The sequence below is a fragment of the Cebidichthys violaceus genome, unplaced genomic scaffold (assembly GCF_023349555.1).
Source record: "Cebidichthys violaceus isolate CVI_PGR_0920_01 unplaced genomic scaffold, fCebVio1.0.p SCAF_14, whole genome shotgun sequence".
Lineage (NCBI taxonomy): Eukaryota > Metazoa > Chordata > Actinopteri > Perciformes > Stichaeidae > Cebidichthys > Cebidichthys violaceus.
Genome location: NW_027176307.1, coordinates 1,410,055 through 1,435,864, shown reverse-complemented (window position 1 = coordinate 1,435,864; position 25,810 = coordinate 1,410,055). Strand labels below are relative to the sequence as shown.

The 25,810-nt window shown below is 40.0% G+C and overlaps 1 protein-coding gene across 1 annotated transcript in view; it reads left to right on the top strand.

Moving 5' to 3' along the window:
* The window catches only part of ryr3 (ryanodine receptor 3), a 109,118-nt gene that overhangs the window by 18,815 nt on the left and 64,493 nt on the right, over window positions 1-25,810 (top strand). Inside the window, 16 exon segments of the mRNA XM_068708420.1 lie at window positions 3,696-3,800; window positions 6,336-6,356; window positions 9,625-9,639; window positions 10,064-10,138; window positions 10,528-10,606; window positions 10,960-11,072; window positions 13,801-13,900; window positions 14,283-14,376; window positions 15,360-15,434; window positions 16,653-16,809; window positions 18,273-18,437; window positions 20,058-20,179; window positions 20,308-20,488; window positions 21,195-21,330; window positions 23,653-23,748; window positions 23,881-23,999. Of these exon segments, the coding sequence (XP_068564521.1) occupies window positions 3,696-3,800; window positions 6,336-6,356; window positions 9,625-9,639; window positions 10,064-10,138; window positions 10,528-10,606; window positions 10,960-11,072; window positions 13,801-13,900; window positions 14,283-14,376; window positions 15,360-15,434; window positions 16,653-16,809; window positions 18,273-18,437; window positions 20,058-20,179; window positions 20,308-20,488; window positions 21,195-21,330; window positions 23,653-23,748; window positions 23,881-23,999 (1,653 nt within the window).

Below are 25,810 nucleotides of genomic sequence, written 5' to 3'. Positions count from 1 at the left end.
CATTGAACAATTAATTTGAAAAAGTATTTCTTCTTTATAGTTTAACAGATGCACAAAAAAAGTCTGCTGTCCAGTTTTGTTCCTTGGCAGCCTCTCTTCCCGATAAATAAATCAAAGAGACACTTTACTAAAACCCTTCTCTTTAGCGCCACTGTCTGCTCCACCCACTCTTATAATAATAGTGATGAAGTAGAAGGCCCTATGGTGCAAAGTACAACTACTTAGATTAAAAAACAATCTCAAATGGGTGCCTTGGTAGTGCGGAGAATATACATCCAAACCCTCTTTCCCGCGCGGATCCAGATTCAGTTCCTGGCTCTGGTGCTTCTAGTTTGGCCAGAACCCCAACAAACACAACTGACAGTGTTTACGGGGCCAGTTGTGGCTTAAGTACTTGTTTCTGCACCAATGTATCCCAGTGATTGGTCATGGCACCAAGGCAGAGAAAACTACATCAATATATAATATATAGAGGATGGTTTTGACCACTTTTGTTGTTAAAAGAGTGTATAGTTTCTTTTTGTGATTGTGTGATGAAAATGAGCATTTTGCTGCCTGTGGTGTTGTAGCAACACAACAGAGCTGTCAGTACTCTGTTACATGTCTCATTAATCTTCTTTCTGACAAGATGTATGGTATGGTCTTCCAAAAAACAATTGTTGAAATGAAGCAGATCATTTTTGGCTTTGGAGAATATGCCTCGTAATAGGAAGGTGTCTGAGCACTTTCAATGGGGAGAGCAAGTTTGTTATGAGTCAGTAATGGAGATCTCCTTGGGATCAACAATGCAGCCTATATATTTATACTGATGATGTTCTTACTGTTTTATTTTTGGCTTCACACTTACTTTGTGTCAGAGTGATAATCACCTGATCACAACCAAAGAAAACTCTCCAGTGCCAGGATGGTTATGAGCTGTGCATATCAAGTAAAGCCTGATTCAATTTAGCCACTGAGCAATACGAATTTGAATGAAATTTGGGGACGTGTTTCCGTTCACCCACCTGGAACTGTTGTTGAGTCGGAGGGCAACACCTGCGGAGCGCTAGGCAGCCAATCACAAACACCTCTCCCCTCTCACCTTGGGTACCGGCGACAATGCTTCGGGCCTCCTTGGGTGTGAAATGTGGCTGAGTGTAGAGGGTGATGGCACGGCTTGGCACGAGGTGAGGGGCTGTCATCTGCTGGCGGATCTCAGGTGTTGACACCTCATTTCCCTTAAACATGAAGCCCGGCTGCTTATTGCTGCTAGTCGGGAGAAATGAGGCCTAAGTGAATTGGATCCAATTTAAAGAAGAGTTCTGAGGCAATTTTTTAAATATGATGTTGCTCCACTTATGTACCACGATTACATATTATAGACTTGGGCCATTAGTGGTATCATTTATTTAATATTCAGGAGGTAAAATACCATCTTAAAATTAAGTGAAATCCTATAATATAAAGTTCATATTAATTCCAATCAAGTGTATATTCAAACAAATAGCTTGATATATATTTACAGTACATACTGCACAGATTTGCCTATTCCTGCATTGCTTCATTTACTTCTTGTTCTTCCTGAAGAAGTAAATGTAAAAACAGATCATGAATATATACTTAGATTTTAAAAAGACTAAACATTTGCATTCCTTTAATGTCACATAGTTCTATTTAACTTTTAAAAAGCACTTATTTTATCTTACATATCTTTATGAACAGGAAGTTAATGGGATTTACAACAATACACAACCTTGAGAAGATTGAGAAATTCATTGTATTTCACTTTATTTGATCTCTTTTGAATAGCTTGCATATGATGACTGTTTAATCTTTTGAAGGATCACTTAACTTAACTCATTTTCACAGCTTATATTACTATATTGTCTAAAACTGACTGCAGACTTTCTAAAGGTTATTGTGACCGTTGAGACAGTCTCTTCTATTCCCAGACATGCAACATGTTCAGTATGTCTGCCCAACCCTGCGAGAAGTATGATAATTGATATATGGACGATGAATAATTCATTAGTGCTGTAAGGTCTTCAGCAGGTCAAGAGTTACTCACGACACCACAGGTCATACAGGCAAATGTAAATACTCAACTCACCCTTTCTAAGGTGTTGTGATGAGATAGCTAGATTTTTCCCTGATATCTTCCTGGATTGTCACTAGAAACATCTTATCTGGGTATGAATGTAATTAAATGATGACATGTGGTGTTGGAGGTTCCCATGCATGTTTGTGTTGAGTTACAGAACAGCGCCATCCTCATTATCACCCAGCAGCCCTCCCTTCTGCTCACATTTCTCACTTCACTGCAGAGTTCAAGGGTCAGCCGGTTGTGTTACTAAGTCAGGGCATGCACCAAACACCTTTAAATCATGACTTGTCCTCTTCTGTGTCGGGGAGAGATGGATAGCATGTGATGTGAAACCGGCTAATGTTGTCATAAACACTAAGTATGTACTAAATAATATGAGGATCATTCAAAGAAATTAGGTTTGGTATTTGTGATCTGATATGAGGGTGTGGGATTTATTTGGATGTTGTTTGTTCATGTGTTTGTTAGATGTCGTGTGCTGTGTGATGCCATCTAGAAGATCATACGGTTAATTCATTTTTCATACTTTTGACAAGGAGATGCAAGTAGTGAACAGGTCCCCAGATCTGCCTCAGAACTGCTTTTGAGTAGCCAGTAACTTACTCGCATTATGTAATCCCAAAAGCCACATTTTTATTCTTCAGTATCCTCTTTGCATGCGCTGTTTTGAATGAGTTTACAAAAGTTGTTTACTCTTTGCATCATGGATTGAAAGTTTAGAGACAAACTCAAACAGTGGGCTGAACGTGGAAGACAGTTTGTAGCAGGAACCAAACAACGCTGTGTGCTGAGGAATGAGCCCGAACCCAACTAATTATTTTTCATTGCAGCCACGGGCTGCACACCTTTTCACAGCCTTCCTCATAATCCCCAGCTACTCGTTAGCAACACACCATGATGGCAAAGAAGTTGCAAGTCATCAGAATTATTTATGAGCACCATTATTCACTGAGCAGTTTAATCTTATCATTTGTCTCTTGTCTCATATCGGTGCCTGCAATTTATTTAGTAACTAATGACTGCTGTGGCAATATTTAGTAAATATGAGAAAGTAGGTACAATTTTACATGCATATGTGCGCATGTGTTTAATTAATCAACACATTTTATATTACTGCATTTCTCTGTTAATTCAGTTTCCTTTATTTAAGATGCATATAGATAAATTGAACATAAGAAATACGAATTTGTCTATGGAGCATTACTGTCACCAGAATGAAAGTGAGGTGACAGATCCCAGCAAACATGAGCTACAGAGTAGAAAAATATTTATATAGGCCCCAAAATTAAATTTGGTGTCTTGTTGCCCGCACTCTCAGCTGGTTTTGATAAATTAGAATTTAAATCTCTTTCTAATGTCAGTTCAAAAAGGTGGTTCCAAAAATGTTGAAATATATATTTATTTGTAGTGTCATAACAGGCATCTGTCGGGAGCTACTTTAGACTGACAATGCAATTCATATTTAAGCCACTGAGTCAGGGAGAATAAACTCCTGGCACATAGTTTTTGTGCTCACAAGAGAAGCTGGATTTTGCTCAAAGCACCTCGTCAATGCCTCTTCGACTAATTCTTTTCTTCCAACCATCTCTCCCTTCTCCCTTACATCCCACAGAATGTTCCTCCAGACTTGTGTGTTTGTAACTTTGTGTTGGAGCAGTCCCTGTCGGTGCGGGCCCTGCAGGAGATGCTGGCTAAGACTGGGCCGAACAGCGAAGGGGTAAGTACTTCCCTCCTTCCCACTGATACCCCAGCACACACACACACACACACACACACACACACACACACACACACACACACACACACACTCCCTCACTCACTCACTCACTCTCTCCCTCTCTCTCTCTCTCTCTCTCTCTCTCTCTCTCTCTCTCTCTCTCTTCTCTTCTCTTCTCTTCTCTTCTCTTCTCTTCTCTCTCTCTTCTCTTCTCTCTCTCTCTCTCTCTCTCTCTCTCGCACACAAACACACTCAACATTTGAATGCACGATCTGTAGTCTAGCACTCTGTTGCAAAATGCCCTTGAGGTTGTTTTCTTAAATATAAGTTTCTGTTAGAAGTCTCTCACTATATTTTTGCAATATTGCTTTTTAAAATGAGTGTAACAGAATTATGATCTTCACAAATGTTTTATAGTTAGTGTAATTTAGCTAACTGGTTATTTATTGAGTGATCTTAAAAATAAATCACTGTTTGCTGTTGTTCCAAAAATGATGCATTCAAACGCTGTCAGGTTTTTTCAGGAAAAACTTCAAACCTCTTTTAACGTCGGACTGGGGAATCAAACATAGATCCAGCACAACTTAAACATCTTTTATTTAAGTAAATGAATTGCTGACAATAACTAGCAAGTTTGCCCTGCTAGCAGGAAGTGCCACTTCCCCACATGGAGAAAAGTACATTCGACGTACATATGAATGTGCCATGAACCTGCCGTCAATAACTTTTTCTTTTAACACAAAAAAAAAAAATCTGCTTTTAGCAGTGTCGTCATGAAACAAGCAAAAACTGCATTGGACCATATATTACAAAGTTACTCTTGATTAAAAGTAACAGTTACAGCAAGTGTACAGTTTTGAGAAGAATATCAATAAATACTTTGCAACATCAACAGTGTTCTGAGGAAGTAACTGATTCACTGGATTACTGCAATAACTGTAATGGCCGAGCACTCTAATGCATTACCCAGAAGACTGTATAAATTGACGAAAATCAAAAAACCTCCCTTCAAGCACTGCACCAAATGTTGCTGCCAGGTCTGAGATGTAAGTATGAACTGACAAATGTTGCTTAATTACTTGTCGACAGCGTGATTATTCTGTACATGCTTCTGGACTAAGTTTTGACTTTGAAAAGCGAACATGGGATTAACTCCCAAAGGCGAAGCAGACAGACCAGATACAGCAATACTCCAAACTTCTTTAACAGCAGGAACTGCAATTGTTTCTAAATGGAAGCCGTCTCTTAGCATTCTCTGTAACAATTTCCTGTTTTGCAAAAAACAGATCAGAAGATGATAATCAAAAGTGTGTGTGTGTGTGTGTGTGTGTGTGTGTGTGTGTGTGTGTGTGTGTGTGTGTGTGGGGGGGGGGGGGGGGGGGGGGCAAAGAAAGGAGAGACATTATCTGAGAGTGCAGTGCTGCAGTACATCCACAGCCTCCTGTCTCCTCTACCTCCGCTCTTTTGATTTATACTAAAGTGTGAGCCCCTTCCCTCTCTGCTCCGCTCCAGCTAACTTGGCATGTTTATTAGAGTATGTAAGTAATCTTTGATTGGGCAGAGGCTCTGTAATGTCATGGGGGGGGGGGGGGGGGGGTCATTGACAGGCAATGAAGTACTGCGGTAGGTTATACGTGCTGTCTGTAAACCCCTGTCAGATGTTCACATTCACTCATGCTGCTGCGCTCCAACAGAGTCATTTCATGTGTCATTTAATCTCATCACCCAGCCCTTCTAGATCCAGAGGGGGGGGGGGGTGTCAAGATATGGGAAGGGATGGCGTCGCATATTTGGATGGAATGCTAATATGTTTGGTGAAAAACAAAGAGAAAACAGTGCTTAGTTCTCAAACAAACAGATACCAGCATTGAATCTGGTCATACAAGAAACTGCTTGTTAGTTTTGTTGTCCATATTCATCACTGTTCCTATTGGATACACATGGTCTGTGTTCATTTAGAAAGTTCCTCAATTGATGGGCCCAATTCTTATTATTAGCTTTGGACAGACCACAGGTATGTAGGAACAGGGATGACGAAGCTATGCTTGCATAAATCACTGTGCAGTACAGCTGCAGCAACTGGAGAAACCAGCATTACGGTGCTATTTGCAAGACGAATTGAGTACAGAACTAATGCAAGATAGCCTGAAATGTGTGTTATGCTGGATGGCTCTGGTTGCCAGTGTACCTTCATGCACAGCATAGCCTTCGGACACAGATGGTTTTTAAAGTGTCTCATTTTTTTTACACAATTTTGGTCCCCTCAACTGGTGAACCAGACCTGCGATGTTATTAGCCTGGGTAGCAGATTTGTTTTGTGTCAACAGTGCAACATTGTAGTCTGGCCTTGTTTGGCAAGACAAGGGTATGTTGGCTTGAATACAAACGCTCTGGTAGCAAGGCTAATAAATCACCCTCCTCTTTCCTTTCCACTATAAGGGCCCATTTCTCTCCCTTGTTGCTCTCAGATTTGTGTAATTGACTGCCATACAACCCAATAACACATACTTCTCATTTGTATTTGTGTGTTACTAGAGTGCTGACCATGAAAAATGGGTAGGTCCATCAGTTCGTTCATCCATCATGTTGTCAGTGTGCATGATAGGGTTGACTTTTCGGCCCTTTCACTTGAAGTGATGACCATTTCTCGATTGCCATAAATTGCTGCATTTATAGCGTGTACGGCATTTAGTTTAAACATCCATGGCAGGTACTGCAATGTAATACATTAGCTAATGGTAATACATTTCAATTTTTACTTCTCAGCACATATTGTACAAATGGATATCAAACTACATTTAGACTCTCTGGGTAGTTAATTCAGCTTTCACCTCATCGGAGCTCAACATGTTCTTTTTCCCTCAGCCAGCCTGGAGACAATCAATTCGCTTGTCAAAGATATCTCTGAGCATACGGCAATCTAGAAATAGACATCCGTTGGTTTTGTCACCTTGTTCACAGGAGTCACATGTTTTGCCTTGCCTCTGAAGACTACTTTGTGTGCAAGCGTGCAAACACTTTAAAGTGATAGTGTCTGCATCTCATTTGTATTATTCATTATCCCTTTTCTGACTTCAATGCATACGGTTCAAGTCTTAGTACAGAGCTTACAATTTTGTGCTTTTAAATGTATATACATATACATATTTCATAAGATTCTGTTTACCCAAAGGTAGCAATGAGCTCCCTTATTTATCTCATTTACTGAATCTAAAGGAACGGATCTGAAAACCCACACGTTGGCAGAAAACTCACTTTGTGGTTTGGGTGTGCTTCTCTGTTTTCTCTGGGTTTGGTCTCTAACATCAATTACGTTTTAAGGGTATTGACACGAGGAAATGTCCTGAAATCAGTTCTGATTTCAGAGTGGTCACATACACTACTGTTGAGCAAAGCTGTTGTAGGTGATTATTCATCTGTTTTTCATATACACACTATTTTTAGAATAACATGGCCGGATGTATAGTGTTTCTATGGGTTTTTTTCTTTCCTAACTTTCAGATATTACATCATATTTTAATGAACTTATGAATTAACTATAAAGCAAATGGAGCACAATCAGCGTCTCATTATCCAAATTAGTTGAAGGACTATACATGAGAATCATTATATCAGATGGTTCTTACCTAATGAGTCTGGCATGACTCCCTTCTTAAGAGTGATTAAAAAAAAGTGATTCGTGTGCTATTTCCTTGCTCAGGCTCTTCCATATAGCATAAGCTATTAATATATGAAGTGAACATTTAGGAAAATGACTTAGTCATGGTTTGGTGTAATGGCTCTGTCAGGTTTTAGCAAATACAAAGCACACACTGTTTCATTCTTACAAAGCCTAGCAGGCTGGAAAAAAAATAAAAAGTCATTGTGTGGTTGGCTGAATATCAGTGATCGTAACAACGCCAGCAAAATCATCCATGTTTTAAAAGTAGTTTTTATTTTACACTGGCCCATTACACTGCTTTGGCCTGATGATGTCAGTGGGAGTCAACGTGACTATCGTGAAGTTAAGGTAAATGTCCAAAGCTGCCTTTCTAGGTTTTAGGTTATCTCTGTGAGAGAAGCAACTGTTAAAGCCATTCTGTAACGTATTTGTCTGTACTAACTTGCTGAGGGGCAGCGCTAATTCTCTGTAACATTAAAAGAAGAATTCACGTCGTTATAAGGCTTGTTTACAATAGCAGGCCTTGTTCTGATTACAGGTAAATAGCAGCAACGACAAAAAATGTAAATGGCGCATAATTAATGTCGTAGCTCACTTTTTCTAGCGTGGACACAGCGCTGTGGAGCTTAGGCCATAGAAATAGAATATTTTAACGCTATTTCATTTATATGTATCAGGCTCGTGTAATTTCTGGAGTGCTGTTCTACTGGATTGCTAAATGCAGCCATTCCTGGAAGATGGGATTGTTGAAGGAGTTGTCCACTAAACTATCTAGCAACATTAGATAGAAACAAACTTTTTATAACGCAGATTTTAGTTTAAACAGTTTTTGACAGATGTTTGTTCAACGTTATGGTGATTTTTGAGGGTATAATTTGTGGTGTTATTCTAGCTACCTTCATCTAAATGGGAAAGTAAACAGAGACATAAGGTAGTGTTATACTTATTTTTAGCTAGGTGTACCTACACTGGCAATAGCGTGGGGATCAGCCATCATTAAACTGCCTCATCATGTCCTCTGGTGGCTTTGTTTTCTCAATATTTTTTTTTACCGTACATCTATGATGGATTCTTCACATGAGAGAAAAGCCAATCCTCAAGTGTTGCTAAATGTGCTCCTCAGGACTAACCTGAAGCTAAATGGTACATCTTGGTGTCAGAGGCAGCAATCTACCACGACACAAAGGATGATTTGAGTGTCTAGCTATGTCCTCATGACTTGACCTGTGAGCCAGTTAAATTTCCAAAAACTTTTAGTATTTAAGACGCAACTTATGGCACAACCCACCTCCTCCCCTAACACATTCATGCATACAAAATACATTGACACAAACTTCTCCGTCTTTGTTTTCACACAAACCCTCAGAACATAGCTGTTTAGGATACAGTACTTACAACTAGAGAGGCACCAAACCAAAGGTCACAGTTCCCGGCATTGATGTGTCAGCAGGCCTGAAATACAGTCAGTCTCTCTCTGTCTCTCTCTCTCTCTCTCTCTCTCTCTCTCTCTCTCTCTCTCTCTCTCTCTCTCGCTCTCTCTGTAACCCTCCCTCACTCCCAGCTGTTGCTGGATACTCTTCCCATTTTTCTTTTGATCAAACACTGTTTCCTTTTTGGTCTGTCTTACAAGCCATCTGGGAGAGACTTGGTAGCCAAAGAAGAATTAGACTGGGGTCAGATTCAGGGGACAGTTGGGTGTCACACTGGTTACAGTGCCAGTCCAGGGCTTAGTCCCAGCTGTTTCTCTTAGGAGTTTAAATATCGTTTGTCAACTCAAAAGACAACTCAAATCTGGTAGACAGGACACTCTACATTAGGAGAGAATAGTTTGTTTATTAGTAAAAGGAATTTCCAATGTGGCAATTATAAATATTTAGGCCTAACAAGTAGAGAATATGAAAGAATGAATGAGCAATTTAGTTGTCCATTCATTTTAAAATTAAAACCCCCAAAAAACATCAGACATTATTATAATCCTCAAATGGAAAACAATGTGTACTTATGTTTATGAGTTTGGACTCATTCAATTGATTTGAAAAGGGCCTGTTCCAAATTTGTGTTTATCCAGCTCGCAATCCTAAAACCCATTAAACATTGTTGATGCAAAGATGATTTTGATGTCACTGCTTATGGTACCTTCTCTCTTTTTTCTTCTGCTGCTAGAGGTTGATTAAAAGGGTAAGTATATTTTCTTTATTCACCTCACCGGTGAAGAAGAAATCATGTGTTTCATTCTTTTTTGCTCAACTATTTCCTCACATTTCCTCTGCCATCGTGCTACAGTTGTTTGTGGGTAGAATGGGCAAGTTGTCTAATGACTGTATCTGTTCGTTGGTTTGTTTGATTTTGTGTGTGGTTTTGTTTGTTCCCACCCCTCTTTATTTGTCTGTGTCCTGCTTGCACTTGGAATGGAGGTCATTCAGTCCTGTGCAGTTTACCCACACAGGGTCAAATGCAGAGGAAACTCTTAACTTTATATCTGACAAAGAGTGGAAGTGGAGGTTAATAACGTACACTATGCGATAAGTCAAACCTGACGGGGTCCAGAGGTCAAGGATGCTAGGATATGATGGTAATCTGTCACCTGTGTATTTCCTGGCAGGCGGGTCAGGGGGGCGGACACCGAACTCTCCTCTACGGTCATGCCATCCTCCTTCGCCACTCCTTCAGTGATATGGTGAGTATCAACTTGCAATTTGATAGACAATGTGAAATACACACACATATTTATGCTGCACTTTTATACTTATTTGTGAGAATAAAATCCCAAAAGGACTTAATTTACGAAACAAAGAAAAGCTTCAAATCATCACATTTAAGAAACTGAAACCAACAAACATTTGGCATTTTTACTTTGTCAATAAATGTGCTTAATCAATCAAATAACAAAGTGTTTTTAGCTTTATATATTTATATTTCTAAGTCCAAAAGTAGTTTTTATTTTGATCCACAAATATATAATGTAAGTCATAATTTTATTAGAAATCTGTACACGAGCTAAGTTCCGCTCTCAGCTTGTCGTAATGTTTCCTTTGACTTAACACTAATTCATCTTTCACTCTCCAGTACCTGACCTGTTTGAAGACATCAAGGTCTCTGACAGACAAGCTGTCATTTGATGTCGGACTACAAGAAGATTCAATAGGTACAGCATTACTAACAGGCACTTTACAGACTTTTTTCTGCTTTGAATTGAATTCAGCTCTCATGAGTAGCCGTTTCAGGTTGACTTAACCTTGAGATGAAATCGATACCCATGGGAGAAAGATTGTAAAGCACAGTTACAGTGCTGTATTTGCCATTTGAACTACAGAACTTTTTAAAGCCATGTGTCAATCAGGAAGCTTCAGTCTTCCTCAGATGATGGCTGTTTTTAGGCCTTTTGCCACCCAGAATAGACAGACGCTTTAACAGCAGAGAGGAGTCACGATTATCTAAAATGTCACCTATATGACTGTGTGGCTCAAATGTATGTATTTTGTGTATTGGTGTCAATAGGAGAGGCCTGCTGGTGGACCATCCACCCTGCGTCCAAGCAGAGATCCGAGGGAGAGAAAGTCCGCATTGGAGACGACCTGATCCTAGTCAGCGTGTCGACAGAGAGATACCTGGTAGGGCAAGTCCAATATCTCTGTAATAGATTTTTCTTTTTTAAACTTACCTGTAACTGAGAAGAAAAAGCAAATATTGGTGTCAATACTGGAAAACAATGAATTGTAATTGATGTTGCCAGAATTTAATCAATTCAATACCATAAAGCCATACTTACTCCTGTAGTTATAGCAGTAGCTGGCTACCCTGGTCAACAGATACACCAACAATAACTTATAGAGTATAAACAATACCTACATCATAAAGCTTAAGCTATCAAAGGTTATAAGATACAAAACCATGTCTTGAAAACCATATATGGAATTGTTTTGATCCTCTTTAGTGTCTCCTCAATTTTAGAGTACTATTTTCTGGGTTCATTTAGGGCAAGAATTTAGTATAGTACACTAGTGATTTCACGATACCAGATATTTAGTAGTTGATGCCAATACCAGTGAAATTCCACGATCCACGATACCCACTTTGTTAGCTTACCTAAACTGGCATTAGTGTCGGGTTCAGCCATCATTGAACTCTCATTAATTGTTGCTGACAGTAACTTATCTGTCCTCTGGTTGCTTTGTTTTCTCAATAGTTTTACCAAATGCCTATGTCCTTCATAATTATTGGTAATTATTACATACATAAATTATATAACTATCAAAAAATATATTTTTAAAAGCAGGCACACAAAGTAATGAAGCCTAATGACGAATTCAGAAGAAAGTTGCTAATGTTGTTTATTAATTTCAGATAAATATGTCTGCCACTAATTACTTTCAAAATTGCATTTATCTTTCTTTGTTAAATTCTAAATACAATGCATACAAATACAGGCACACACCACACTGCACATACATTGTGTTTGATATGTAGCTTTCTTATTCAAAGTGTGATTTAGCTTGCTGTAAACAATATAAATGGTCAGACACCATGGTCAGTCAGCATTTAGATTTTAATGTCATGAACCAAAGCACTCCCAACACAACTCCTCTTTAAAAAGTAGGAGACAGCGTCTTTGGGAATCATCTGTTTCAAACTTACCATCACACACTTGAAAGAAGACGCTGTTTTAAAGGATAATGGGTTAATTGCAGCTCGAGCAATTCTCATTAAACCAGCAAGCCTCCACTTAGTTTCTCATTTCCAGATAAGAGGTTTTTCTCTCATGAATATTTACAGTTTTCAGACATCAGGTACAGTCTCATGTTTCTGATACACACTGTACCATCTCTCGTTTCCCCTTTGTCTGGTTTGCTTGTCAGATTGCTCATAATTCAGATTTCCTCCACTGATGTTTTGGGGGGTTCTTTATTTCTTGACCAAATGTTTTCATGTCAGACAGAATTGTCTGCCTCTAAACTTGCAAGAGTTTAGAGGCAGACAATGTGCCAAGTGCATAGAGGGGGTTGTTGTGCTTTTTGGATAATATGCGCGTCACATACTGTAACTGAGGTTATCTGCTTTGGTTCACTGTCTATCTCAAATAGGCACTTTGGAAAGTTCCATAGCCGTCGGATAGCTCTGATACCCGTCTCACTCCAGTCCTCTTCAGAGTGACAAGGCAATTCAAGGGAAAAACTTGAAAACTTTACACTGCTATCTGTAATTGAAATCTGATTACTTGCAAAGCCCTCCTGTGCTGAGTTTATTTTTAAATATTTTTTTGAGCTTAGAGTGAATACTTTTTCCCTTATGCAGAGCTATACACCCGACCTCAATTAACTTACTTGGTAAAGAGTGAGGAGAGGCAGATTTGAAAAAGGGAGAGGGCGAGGAACAGGCTGAGAGAGAAATTGAAAGGAGGAGGGACAGCGACGTGCCACGCATGGGAGAGTGAGCCGCTCTGGCTTCTAGTGGCTGCTCTGGCCTTTCAGGGAGGGAAATGTGCAATTACAGCTACTCTGGCAAAGAGACAGACTTTCATCTCCTCCGTAGGGAAATCTTCACCTGCTTTGGCCCGACAGAAGCTCAGCTTTTGAGAATGGGACACATCAGAAATTCAGGCATAAAACGATCAAGTGCTTCAGTAATGTGAACAATCATAGAGGTTGTGACAGTCTTTCTAGGTCGTAAGCGTTTCTTGCTTTGCGTATTGGTGTCCAGTTAGGCTGAATTGCGGCAGTTTCGCTGTAAAATAATAAATCCTATCAGGGAGAGCTGGTGCACAAAAAGTTTGAATACATACAATTGTAATTCACACACTGGTTTGCAATATTTTCACGCACAGCACTCCATCAATGCATATCTTTTGTATACATTAAAGGAAAGCTGCACTAAAACGCATGGTATACTGTACATTTCTGAAACACCAATACAGACCAATATCAATCCAACAATGGTGTAAAAGTTCTTAGTTTTAAGGGAAATTCAATGAGATGAGCTCTTGTGAAGATGTAGCTAAAGGCTAGGATCCTTTTGAGCTTTCACTCTGATCTGAATCCTGCCTGTAGGGAAAAGGGAGCCACTCCAAGTGTTTCTGCTGGAAGGAATAATTGTATAAACTGAACATTGCTGCACCCTGATGCAGCGGTGCTTTTTAGCCCACAGCGTACTAACACTGTTTGGCAGCTCAGGAGGAAGGACACAAAGTTGTTGTAATCTTTTTTTCAAATCCCAACACTGGGACATGTCCCTCCTTTGTGCAGTATTGCTGAATCTCAGTATTTGTCTTGCTAACACACCTACTTCAATGGAATTCTCCACTCTTCTGTCCTTAACGCTGGATAACATGATTCTCTCTTGCAGCACCTGTCTATCTCCAATGGCAACATCCAGGTGGATGCCTCCTTCATGCAGACCCTGTGGAACGTCCAGCCTACCTGCTCTTCAGGCAACATGGCTGTAGGCAAGTTCATGACCCCAGCAACAAAAGCAGCAACCACTGTAACAACTGTGTCTCATCCAAGACCATTTAATACATTTTATAAATGTTTTCAAATAGTATTGCTCTCTTGTGTCTAATCTGGACATGTTAAGCCTGTAAGCAATACGGAAAAAACCTGTTGAAGCTGGAAATACACCATAATATTTGCAGACAATAGCAAGAATTTTGATCCTGTATTCTTTAAATTTCCATGTTTTCATGCCATCTTTTTCACTGTATGGTTGGTCTCTGGAAAAGAGAGCGACCATACAACTATAATATAGATTTCTAGGTTATATTTTCTGTATGATCAAAGAGGAGAATGTGGAGTTTCTTGTGTCAGTGTTGTTTTTGCTATTATTAGGGTATTTGACTGGTGGACATGTGATGCGTCTTTGTCATGGGCATGATGAGAGCTTGACCATCCCTGGAGCAGACAAGAGTGAGGAGGATAATCGGTGAGTAGATAATCAGCTCGGTACGGTGTTTCCCACAGGATTTTGTGAGACCTTGAATCGTGAGGGCTCGGGTGTCTACTCCCCCGGAATTTATTTTGTACATTTTAAAGCTACTCCAGTACGTCTCAGAGTGAGGTATTGTACGTCGGGTCGGATGGGTTGCCACAATGCCACAGGCCGCACACTGAGGACAATTTGCCCCGGTTAACAGTCCCCCAGGGAGCATGGGGGCTCCGAAACTTGCTGTGTTAAAAGTGTTAAAAGTTAAAAGTGTTGGAACCGGAAGTGAAACGCATCATAATGTTATAATTGACCTTTGTCCCAAGACAAATTTTTTACTGAATAGAGCTTGAACGCATCATAATGTAAATCAATGCAACCTCTGTTAACGTTAGCTATTAGCTCAGTTAATTAGCCATCCAGGGGGACGGGACGAGACACAGTTAGTCTCAAGCCCTACCTCGGTATCCATAGTGCCCATAGTACTGTCGAAAAATGAATACCATCATGTCACATTTTCAGAATTTTGTTTACCAAAGCATCGGTTCTCATAACATCCCTATAGTAAGCGGACAGATCATTCTACAACAAAAACCTCTGACAACCCCACCTGCTCACAAAAAAAAAAAAATTCTTTGTATCAAACTAAAATATACAATAAAATAATGGTCTGGTATGTTAAAAGAAAAATAATTATTAAATAAAATTCCATGGGCAGTGCATGTCATTGGCATAACACATGCAGAATTTGAAAAATATATGTATCTCCATTGATAACATTGTGCTTTTGTGAGATGCTATTTCACTTTAAAGAATTTCTTGTCCAAATGTCTGAACAATGAGACTTAATCCACATCACTGGTGTCCCCTGTGCTAGAAGTGTTCAGCAGTAGCAGAAACTCTTCACGTTTATATTGTTCCCTCTGTGACTTGAAAAAGTCATATATCATAGAAGCCCCCCACTTGTGTCTTTGTGCTCTCAGGATAGTCAACTATGAAGCGGGTAAGGGAGCGTCAAGGGCCCGCTCACTTTGGAGACTGGAGCCTCTCAGGATCAGGTGAGATCACACCCAAATACTCACACATAGTCAATAAAATTACCTCAGTGAAGTAACAGAAAACCCTGGAATAGATCTCCCTCAGAAATGTATAGAGGTGTTTCCTTATTTGATGAGATCTCTTCATGAAGAATAAGTAGAATTGGTGCTTTTATGCACACCTGTCACAACCAGTCTACTGTAAGTTATAAATATACTTCACCTCCTACTTTGAACTGCCACTACCAATTAGCTGGCAAAGTCCTTCAGAGGGTGAGGTTCTGTTCAGCATCCCTTTCAATCTGCTACTCTTCCCCCTCCATCTTCTTTCTTTCCTTTCTTTAACTCGCCACCCACGCAATTTCCCTCCAGTCACATCGTCTGCCAGCTCTCATTGGGACTGCCTGTCAGAGTCTGTAGACTTTGAAATGCCGCAGGTGCATCTATTAAGGCACTTTTCCGTTTAGGGATGAATTTTTAACAGTATTTTCCACACTACATTAGCTGTATAGAAAAGGTTGAGCACCACTGACAGTAAAAAAAAGTTAAACTTGATCTATTTCTCAGTTGACATTCTCATTCCACTTGCAGATTGGTTTTACAAACATTTCAAAAATATTGTCATTGGTTGATTTAATCTTCAATGGACGGTGAAATAGCACTGTCTGTTATAGAAAAGAAGGAATTCCTTTCAACATGTACATTAATATATATCAGTGGCATCCTTATTCAATAATTCATGAAGTCAGGCTTTATGATTTTTGAAGCTCAACTAGTTAACATGGATGAATTGCTAAAGAAAATGTGTTATTTCTCACCAGTAATTAATCGGCCTCCAGAATTGGGCTGGGTGTTCAACATTCTGAAATATTGAATGTTGTTACATGTAAGCAGCCACAAGAACATTTGTCAAACTAGATATTAAACTATCAAAAATGTGATCTAGATCAGGCACTGTCCAACCAAGGAATAAGTAAACAACACTTTTATGCCATCTTTCGGTACTTGAGAGTTTTTGATACTCGGTGCTAAAGACACATTTCAATTAGTACCAAAAAAGTATTGGGATTTTGATATCCAGTCCTACTCCACAGCAACTCTCATTGTCAGTCAGGGAAAATGTAACTGCATTAAGAAATACAACAACATTAAATGCTTATTGTCACTGTACCTGTCACTTGTCATTTGCAAAATAAAGAGTCATATCCAAAGTTTGTGACACCAGTACTCTGTGTTAAGCTGGAGCGGTAGCCACATTCGCTGGGGTCAGGCCTTCCGACTACGTCACCTCGCTACTGGCCATTACCTGGCCCTGACTAAGGACCGCGGACTGGTCCTGCAGGACAGGTTGAAGTCCGACACCAAGGCCACTTCCTTCTGCTTCAGGCCTTCCAAGGTCAGTGCTCATTGTCCCTAATTCATTTTTTCTATTTTAACAACTAGCTCTGATGTGCCCTTTGAGCAAGGCAGTTGTACCATCTCAAATCTGCCATGGGTGTTGGTGTAAATAGATGTTCTTAGTCAACTCAACCTCACTAAAAGGAGGACTCGAAATATCTTCCTCTGACTTCTTCATAATCGACTCCCAAGACGGGTCTGTAAGCTGTTAATGAGCTCATGTTTTGCCACAATGTAACAGACAGCACTGTTAATGTTGAAGCAAACATTCATGTTGTCCACTGACCCAACAGCAACTGGTTGGGATGTAGCCATTTTCATTTAGTCAAGAGAAATGTACCATCAACACTACGGTATTAAGAGTAACTCTTATTCATTGGGGGATTTTAGAATGATTCCTAACTATTCTTACATTTGCCTTTCCTTATTTCTCTCAATTCCCCACCCTTTTATTTTCCCACGCTCTGTTTTGAACTCTCTCTGATTCCGAGGACTCTACAGTTCTTTTGTTTTGATAGTGCGTATTCCAAAAATAATGTCTCACTGCCAAAAATAGCACATGGCTTACTGAAGTTCAAATTGAGAAAGGGTATTTCAGTGATGTTGTTCAGTGAGGTGTTTACATGTAAATTGTGCCGTTTAGATGTAGAAGTTGATACAGGAGTAAGATTGTCTCACTTCTCAGTTTAATTTCTCTTTGTGACTTTGATTCCTGCAGTTATTTTACTTTTCTTTCCTATTGTATCTTCTTCCAAAATTAGAGCTGGATCCTAACATGATTCACTAATTCTTTTATGTTTTTTTTTGTTGAATTCTACATTTTTATCCTGTGGTAAAATGGCTACAGGCACATAAACAGCTCAATGCCTGGAGTCACCTTCACAGAGTACCACTGTGGATATCCTTTTATCTACAATAGGTTCAGTATGGAATCCCCTGAGTGCTGTCCACTTCGGAGGCTTTAATTGTCCTGACAACACAGTGTAATTGCCCTCAGTAATCACTAGTTTTGCGGGCGTTTTGGGATTACTGGGGGGTCAAGCTACTTTCGAAAAATAGTATAATAATAATAATCTTCTTTTTGATGTATTTCGTAATCTCTTCTCTCTCCTCCCATGATACACGCAATCCAGTGCCAGTTGGTTCATGTATCTGAAAAGGTCAATGCTTTGCCATGTTGAACACTGGCATTAATATGTTCTCCGCTTCTTGCTGTCGACTGCAATCAGCTGCATCGCTCTCTCTCTGCCGAGCCAGAAATGTAGTAGAGCTAATGAGGCCAGCAGCAACCTCCTGGCAGGCCAGTGAATGCTCTCTACTCAACCTGCCTCTCCGATTACCATCTAATCACAATATATCTTCCTTTGTCATATTTCCATGCCCGCGTGTCGTGTGTGTGCGCGTTGCTTTTCTCTGTGTGTTTTTTTGGTAATGTGGGTATGTGCCTCTTAATGCGAACAGGAAAAGGGTGATTCAGGTCCAAAGAGGGACATCGACGGCATGGGAGTGCCAGAGATCAAGTACGGAGACTCTATGTGCTTCGTCATGCATGTGTCGACAGGACTCTGGCTGTCTTATCTGGCGCCTGATGCCAAATCATCTCGCCTAGGACCGCTGAAAAGAAGGGTAAATTGGATAAAAACTTTTCTTCCAGACCTTATGTTTAAATGATTAGTCCAGAGGTTGCATTGTAATTCATCATTTCGGAGCCTACAATTTTCTGAATTATTCCCATTCACATAACAAAGAATTTCCATTTAACAATTATAAGCATTTTTATGAAAGATGTCTATGTAGACATTAAGATAGTAGTTTTTATGTTTTTTGTCCTCAGATATTCAAACATAGAGTTTCTGTTTTAATAGCTGTTACTCAATATTTACTATCTGAAAAGTTTCCTTTGTTGTACAGTTATGTGCACACACTGTACATATAGGTATATGAATAAGCAACAAGGGTTGAGCTATAAATCGAGGTTAGGGTTAAATTGACTTGTGATTGCGTTGTGACGAAAGGATCATATCAGAATGTCAGGTAATTTCAAGCATGTTGTAAACAAAAACTGACAAAGTTAAAGATTTAGAGTTTACATTTGACAAAATAATCCAAACATGTCCACTATTTAGTTGTGATTTTTGCATACATTTGCCATATCATGACGCATAGTATATTGATATTTGAAAAATACTGGTTTTATTCCAGCCTTGGTTTTTTTATTCACATAATTCACAATTAATTGTGGCCCTTGTGACCTATTAGCCATTTAGGAACATATTTTAGGCTAATCATACTTTATAGGTGACAGTGCCTTTTGCATAATTATGAATCTATCATTGCACTGGTGCATAGTGAAGTATCTATGTATATGGTATCTGGCATCTCTCTACCTATGTGTTTACAGTGAGATCCTGAATGCCTGCCATAGCTCGTCTCAGACACCTCAAAGCCCATGTGCACAGTAGCAAACCAGTGGGTTTTATGGCTATTTAAACACTTAGGCAAGCAAACATTTATTTTCCACTCTACTTGAAATCATTGTCTACGCTGGATACTCTCGACCGAACCCCTCTCCACCGACACTCACCCGTCCTGCACACATCATGTAGCAACCCACTGAAACGTGATAATGGGCCATTTGGAGGGTGACAGTTAGTTTTAGGAGAGACAGAGGGGATTAGGGCGGCACATGAACGCAGCTCATCACTGGTCACGCCTCCAGAGACATCAAACGTCCCTTCATACTGGCGCCAGGCAGTCCCTGCAGCCTTGGCAGCATACTAATGCACCTGATATGTTGGAGGTGATAGTAAGTCTACACTTAGACCCCCCACCTCGTCCCTCTTCTTCATTATGCTGTTTGATTACAGTGAGTCAGGTTTCACTGAGCTGTAGTGGTGTAAATATACCCACCAGCTGCAGGAGACTCCCTCTATACCCTACATATATAAATAACTTGTTTCAAAGCTTACAGAGTATGTGCTTAAACTTTACAGTTATATTTGAGAATTTTCAAAGAGCAATGTTGAGATATGGCTGGGATTGTGTATTTATGCATATTTCACTTACTCTAAAAGATTAAAACATCCATCTATGGGACAAAATATCAATAATATACAGATCCATTTTCAAAAGTCTAATTGGACGATTTACTGATGCCGTGATGTTCCATTGCTTTATAAATGTCATGTTGTTGATCCTGTGGTAATGATGAAATGCATATTTATGTGTTTCTTTGTCCTTGTCCAGGCGTGCCTGCATTCTGAGGGCCACATGGACGATGGGCTTATCCTGCAGCGCTGTCAGCATGAGGAGTCTCGGGCTGCTCGCATCATCCGCAACACCACGATCCTCTTTACCAACTTTATTAAGTAATGACAAGGGGTTATTCTCAAGCACTTCTCTGTCACACAACATGACACAATGTTCATTTTGTCTGGGTTTATTTCACGTTTTACAGCTTGATTCTCCGTCTTGATCTTCCCTGTCTTTCCCCCAGGGCTTTGGACAGCATTGCGGAGAGTGAGTCCATGGCGGTGGCTGGGTATGTTGAAGAGGTGCTGCAAACACTGAATGACCTGATCGAGTACTTCAAACAGCCCGACTCAGAGCTGGAGCACGAGGAGAAACAGTGTCTTCTCCGTTCACTCATCAAACGACAAGACCTCTTCAAAGATGAGGTGAGAGCGGACGATGTGGAGCCATAAACTTCTAATTAAGAAGCGCTAACGAAATGCTGATTGAGAAGTTGCCATGCGTGGATAATTGAACTACTTGGTAAACCAAAAGATGCTTTTTTAAACCCACTGGAGCAGCGTCCAAGATAGATATATCGAGATGACAGTTGAGGCAGTTTATAGTGGGCTGACATAATTCATATTTTGTATGCCTTTTATTAAAGATTTTGACAGTAGAGAGACGGGAGGAAATGAGTGGAGAAATGGGGAATGAAAAGCAACAATGATCCTCGGCTGGACCTGCTGTGGTCGATGGTCACACATCTAAAACATAATCCACATTCTAGTGTCTGCTTTGTGTATTTGTGGCTTCCTTTATGAGCAAGAAATGTGTGACTTGTATAATGAAGATCTTACTTCTTTGATCTTAGGATCAATGTGAAACCAGAGAGAGAAAAAGTAATCAAAATATACTTGGAGCCTGTTTTTTATATTGCTTTCATTGGGATGTGTTATTTGCGTTTGTTTCCAATTTTCTCTTAAATACAGTCAATTAATATGTCACGTGACTTCAAAAATGATTTTCAGTTCACCCCAGTGCGGGAAGTTCAAGATAATTATTTTACATCTTGTTGCGAAAAGGAATATACTGTCTGTGTAATGAGGTGAAGCATAGATTATTCATGGCAATAATCCTGCCTCTTCTTAGGGCATGCTGGCCCTGCTATCCAAATGCATCGACCGGATGAACCTCTACAACAACGCTGCCCACTTCGGAGAGATGGCAGGGGAGGAGGCAGGCGCAGCGTGGAAGGACATTCTCAACCTCCTCTATGAGCTCTTAGGTAAGCGGGCCTGAGTGATGAATCACATGAAATATCCACATCTTCTGTCAGCTGTTGACCCTGGGCAGAAATGCAGTATTAATCTTCCCATAGCGTCTCCGAATCGTCATCTTCTCCTGCACACTTCACGCTTCTTATCTTGCCTGTGTTCTTCTCCTCTTACTTTCTTCCTTCCCCTTCCATCACCTCCTCCTTACTCTTGTTCTCTTCTATGCCACTTCTGGAGGTCACAGCTGGTGACACCTTTTATGAGACATTAATTTGTAACTATTTGTAACAAGTGAGCATAGAGAGAAGCCTGAATGACTCTTAAATACTTCCTTCATACTGTCCAGCCTTCCATTTAGGTCATCGTTCTCTGAGATCAGTGTGGACACATTACGAAATGTTGAGCTGCATATTTGAAGAAAGTGTAGCGTCATTAACATAGTGACAGTCGTCACAGGTGCTGCCATTATCCCGTCCTCTTGGGACCCGCTTTGAGTCATGTATGCTAAAGCTTTGACCCTGAAAAGTTGTATTCTGGACAACTTTTTTCTTGGGTTGCTTGTTTTGCTGTCATTGGAGCTTTCCCATCAACGGCTTCCCTTCGGCTCACCTTGACTGCCCTTATATTCATCACCTCCCCAGCATGTACTCTCACATGCACACACATTAAACACACGCGCTCAGAACCTACAAATAAATGAGTACACTCCAGCCTTGCCCACAGAGGGGTCAGCCAAAAAATGCAAACGCAGTCTGGTGAAGAAGGGTACGCGATAGATTGTGTTTGTCCTGACCTCTTCTTCTTTCCATATTAACTCAGCCAGTCTTTCTCAAAGGCTAATTATCAGTGTAAGTTGACTGTCCAGGTGTTCAACTTACCTGTTTATTGACAAGGACATGGACATCAAAATCATACATCATGGTAACTCATTAGTTTTGCTACTCCAGGGGCAGATTTACCTCTATACACAAGTGCGTTGAACTAGTTGAAAAATGAACCTGGTTACATTGTCTAATGAAAATAGCAGATGCCTAAATTGTATTGTAGATAACCTACATAATGCATAATAAGAGTTGATTTTAAGAGCTCTTCTTTCTTGATCCTGGAATCAGCAGTTGAAAAAACAGTCTCATCAGTGTCTTACCTGCTTTAGGTCAACCAATACAAGTACACACAAAACCTTTCCCCCTTTTATGCAAAACGATTAGTCAGCAGTTTGAGCAGTTACTATATTTGTCCTTGTAAAATACCTTGTACCTTGTACTTTACAAGTCCCTCTTTATGATATCTCAGTGTGCATCATGAGGATTTATAGGAACTGTACACCTGTACATCACTGCAGCAAGTTGAGAAGTTTATGCACTGGAGGTCAGATAATACCATATTGTTAGGTTTTAAGTAACTAGTATGCGTTATAATACATTGTGTAGGTATGATTTAAGAATTACAGATATGTGCATCTTTAAAATGCTCCATATCATTGTGAAAGATTCCTTCAAACTAGAGGAGGCTCTTCTGATGGCAACTTCTTATTCCATGTGCAAAACCTGTCACAATTTGACAAAAGCATTTTATGATGATGATTTTGCACAAACCCTTTCACAATTGTTTGTCTTTCTTGATATGATGCCAGTATTATTATTGCTAAAAGCTTCGTCTGTCCTACTTAAGTGGAGATACTTAGTGGTAGTTTTCTAAATCACTTAATATAGTGTATGCTAATGTCACCATTATTTAAAGTCTGTAGTCTGTGTAGCCTCAGGTTCTCCTCTCAGTCTCTTGACTTTTAATTTCACATTCACAATGAGCATCCTTGCCTTTGCCACGTGGCTCTATCCACGTGTTTATATTGAACGGTAGCTTTCCTGAAAAGACGGAATTAAAAGAGATTAGACACTCATCAGTATTCCTTTGGCACAAAGAGCTGTTAAATTGTTTCACGGGCATTATCACTCTCGTGTCCCTGAATCCTAATGGTGAAAAATGAGACAGTAAAGTAATAAGGAGTCTTCTTAATGTCACCACGGTGATAGAGGAAGGGCACAAGGGAATACCCCTCGACATTTTGTAGAACATAGAGCACCTAACTTCAAATTCTGTCTCATGTATTTTCTTTAAGAAAGAGTTCATAATAGTAGGTGTCAGATTTAAAGAATTGTAATATCTACCTCTGGACCGAGGATGTCAGACAATGTCTTGTGTTCACAGAAAAAAAAGGTTGGACAATTTTTCATTAAAACTCATACTGTCTGGAACTCAACTCATGTACAAGTCTGCTTGTATCTTTTGGATTCATGTCCTTAAACCTTGTGAATTTGTTGTCTTTTGTTCAGCTGCACTGATTCGAGGGAACAGGAACAACTGCACCCAGTTTTCCCGGAACTTGGACTGGTTGGTCAGCAAGCTGGAGAGACTGGAATCTTCATCAGGTATTATGGGAAACACCAAACCCTTATAGGATGACAATGAGTATCAGAAAAGGTGCTCCACTGATGCTAAGATGTGCTCTATTATATTTACATTTGTTCTGATAACGACGCATATTTTGTCTGACCTCTTAGGGATCCTGGAAGTCCTACACTGTATTTTGTTAGAAAGTCCGGAGGCTCTGAACGTCATTCAGAGAGGTCACATTAAATCCATCATCTCTCTGCTCTACAAGCATGGACGCAACCATAAGGTGGGCAGAAATACGTGAACGCAGTAGCCTAAATATGACAGGGACGCACGGTCAGGGGAGGCCGGTGAGGCTTATGACAAGTAAAAAACAAATAATGCTAAAATAAAATAAATATTAATATGTCTCTACTGATCTGTGCTATAAATGTAATTTCTGTATGATTCCAATCATTTCAAGCATTTTTATAATCAAAATCGCTGAATTAGCGCATGTCCTGTTCAAACAGAGGAGACACGTGAGGTGAGGCAGCGACTAGCTGTGCCTCATCTCAGACTGTGAATCCCTCACTAACTGGGTTGAGCGCGTGTCTTTTGCTTTCTCATTGTTTGTCACCACTGTAATATCTGTAGACACTTTTATTATACGTCCTTTCTTTACATAGAATAGGTAATGTATTTCACGTATGTGTAGAACATATTTAGTCTTGCTGATCTGACAGAAACCGGAGTGAAAAAGCACAGAGGGGCAAACACTACCTCTGCCTCAAAGAAGGGGGCGTGCGAGAGCCCACGGGTCGAGTTTATGCTTGTTCTGTCGTTGCTCTTCTTCTACACTTCTCTTCTTCTTATATTTTGCTTTGACCACAAAAATGTAAGATTCTATATCCAAGCTTAAAAATGTCTCAAAAAACAAGGAAATATGAACAAATCAACAGCAATTCAACGTCGGACAGGTAAAGTAACCTTTTATGTGTTTGTTGTTCTCTTTATACGTCCGTGGTTGTTAGACAGATTATCGCGGAATCTCACGATTTTCGCGGGTGGTGTCCGCGAGCGCTCCGCTTCTGAAACGCCTCCGGTGGGGCAGGTCGGTGGGGCAGGTCGCGGCGTACACGCTCCCGGTGGAATCAAATATGTACCTCATCTATGTGTGTGTAAATAATGCTGATATGAAAAACAACCAGTAGTCAATGTGCAGGCTGCCAATTGAATGGTGATGTAAGATACTCTATTGGGTTCATATATTTGTAAATCTGACTTGTAGCGTCAGTGCCTCACCAGACACGAACCTCACCGCACGTCACTGAAATATGAGCTACGGGTGTTTTAGACTGAATGCGTTTTGGTTTCAACGATTGATTTCAACTCCTGGTTTGAACCTGTATTACACCATGTTTCACAGCTCAAGTAGTGTCATACTGTTAAAATTAACAAAACAAAAAATACAGCCAGTCACGAAAGCTGTCAAGCTAACAAACCAGACAAACAAAATCATCCATTCAGGATGAAAACTATGGAGACACAACTGTGCTTCCTCTCGTGGTTAATAATGACTCACACTTGGCTAAGCTGTGCTTTGAGCTAGATGCTAATGTTAGCATGTTAACATGCCTATAGTTACCATGCATTTTATCTAACAGGGTGTTAACATGCTAACGCTAGCATGTTACTCTAACACGTTCTCCTCGTGTCCGCATGGGTTTTCTCTGGGTTCTCAGTATTTGGACTGTAAGAGGCAGCCTGAGAACCCAGGCTGCCTCTTACAGTCCAAATACATGCAGGTTAGGTTATTTGGTGAAATATGTCATGCTACTGCATCACCGAGATACTTCACTCCGGTCCATTACTTAGGACCACTGCTAACGTGACCAAAAAATACAATGGTAACTATCTGATGTATTACGGTGAAGGAAGAGGTCAATTACAGCTTGTTGTACTTCATGGTTTCCTTAGTAAATCAAGAGATGAAGTACCAAGCGGAAAAATACAAGTATTTTGTACAAAGCTACATGTAGTACTGGTGAGTTTATGTACGAATATGTCTCATAAATCCAGGGAAATACATGAGGTTACTCATGATGTCTACTTAAT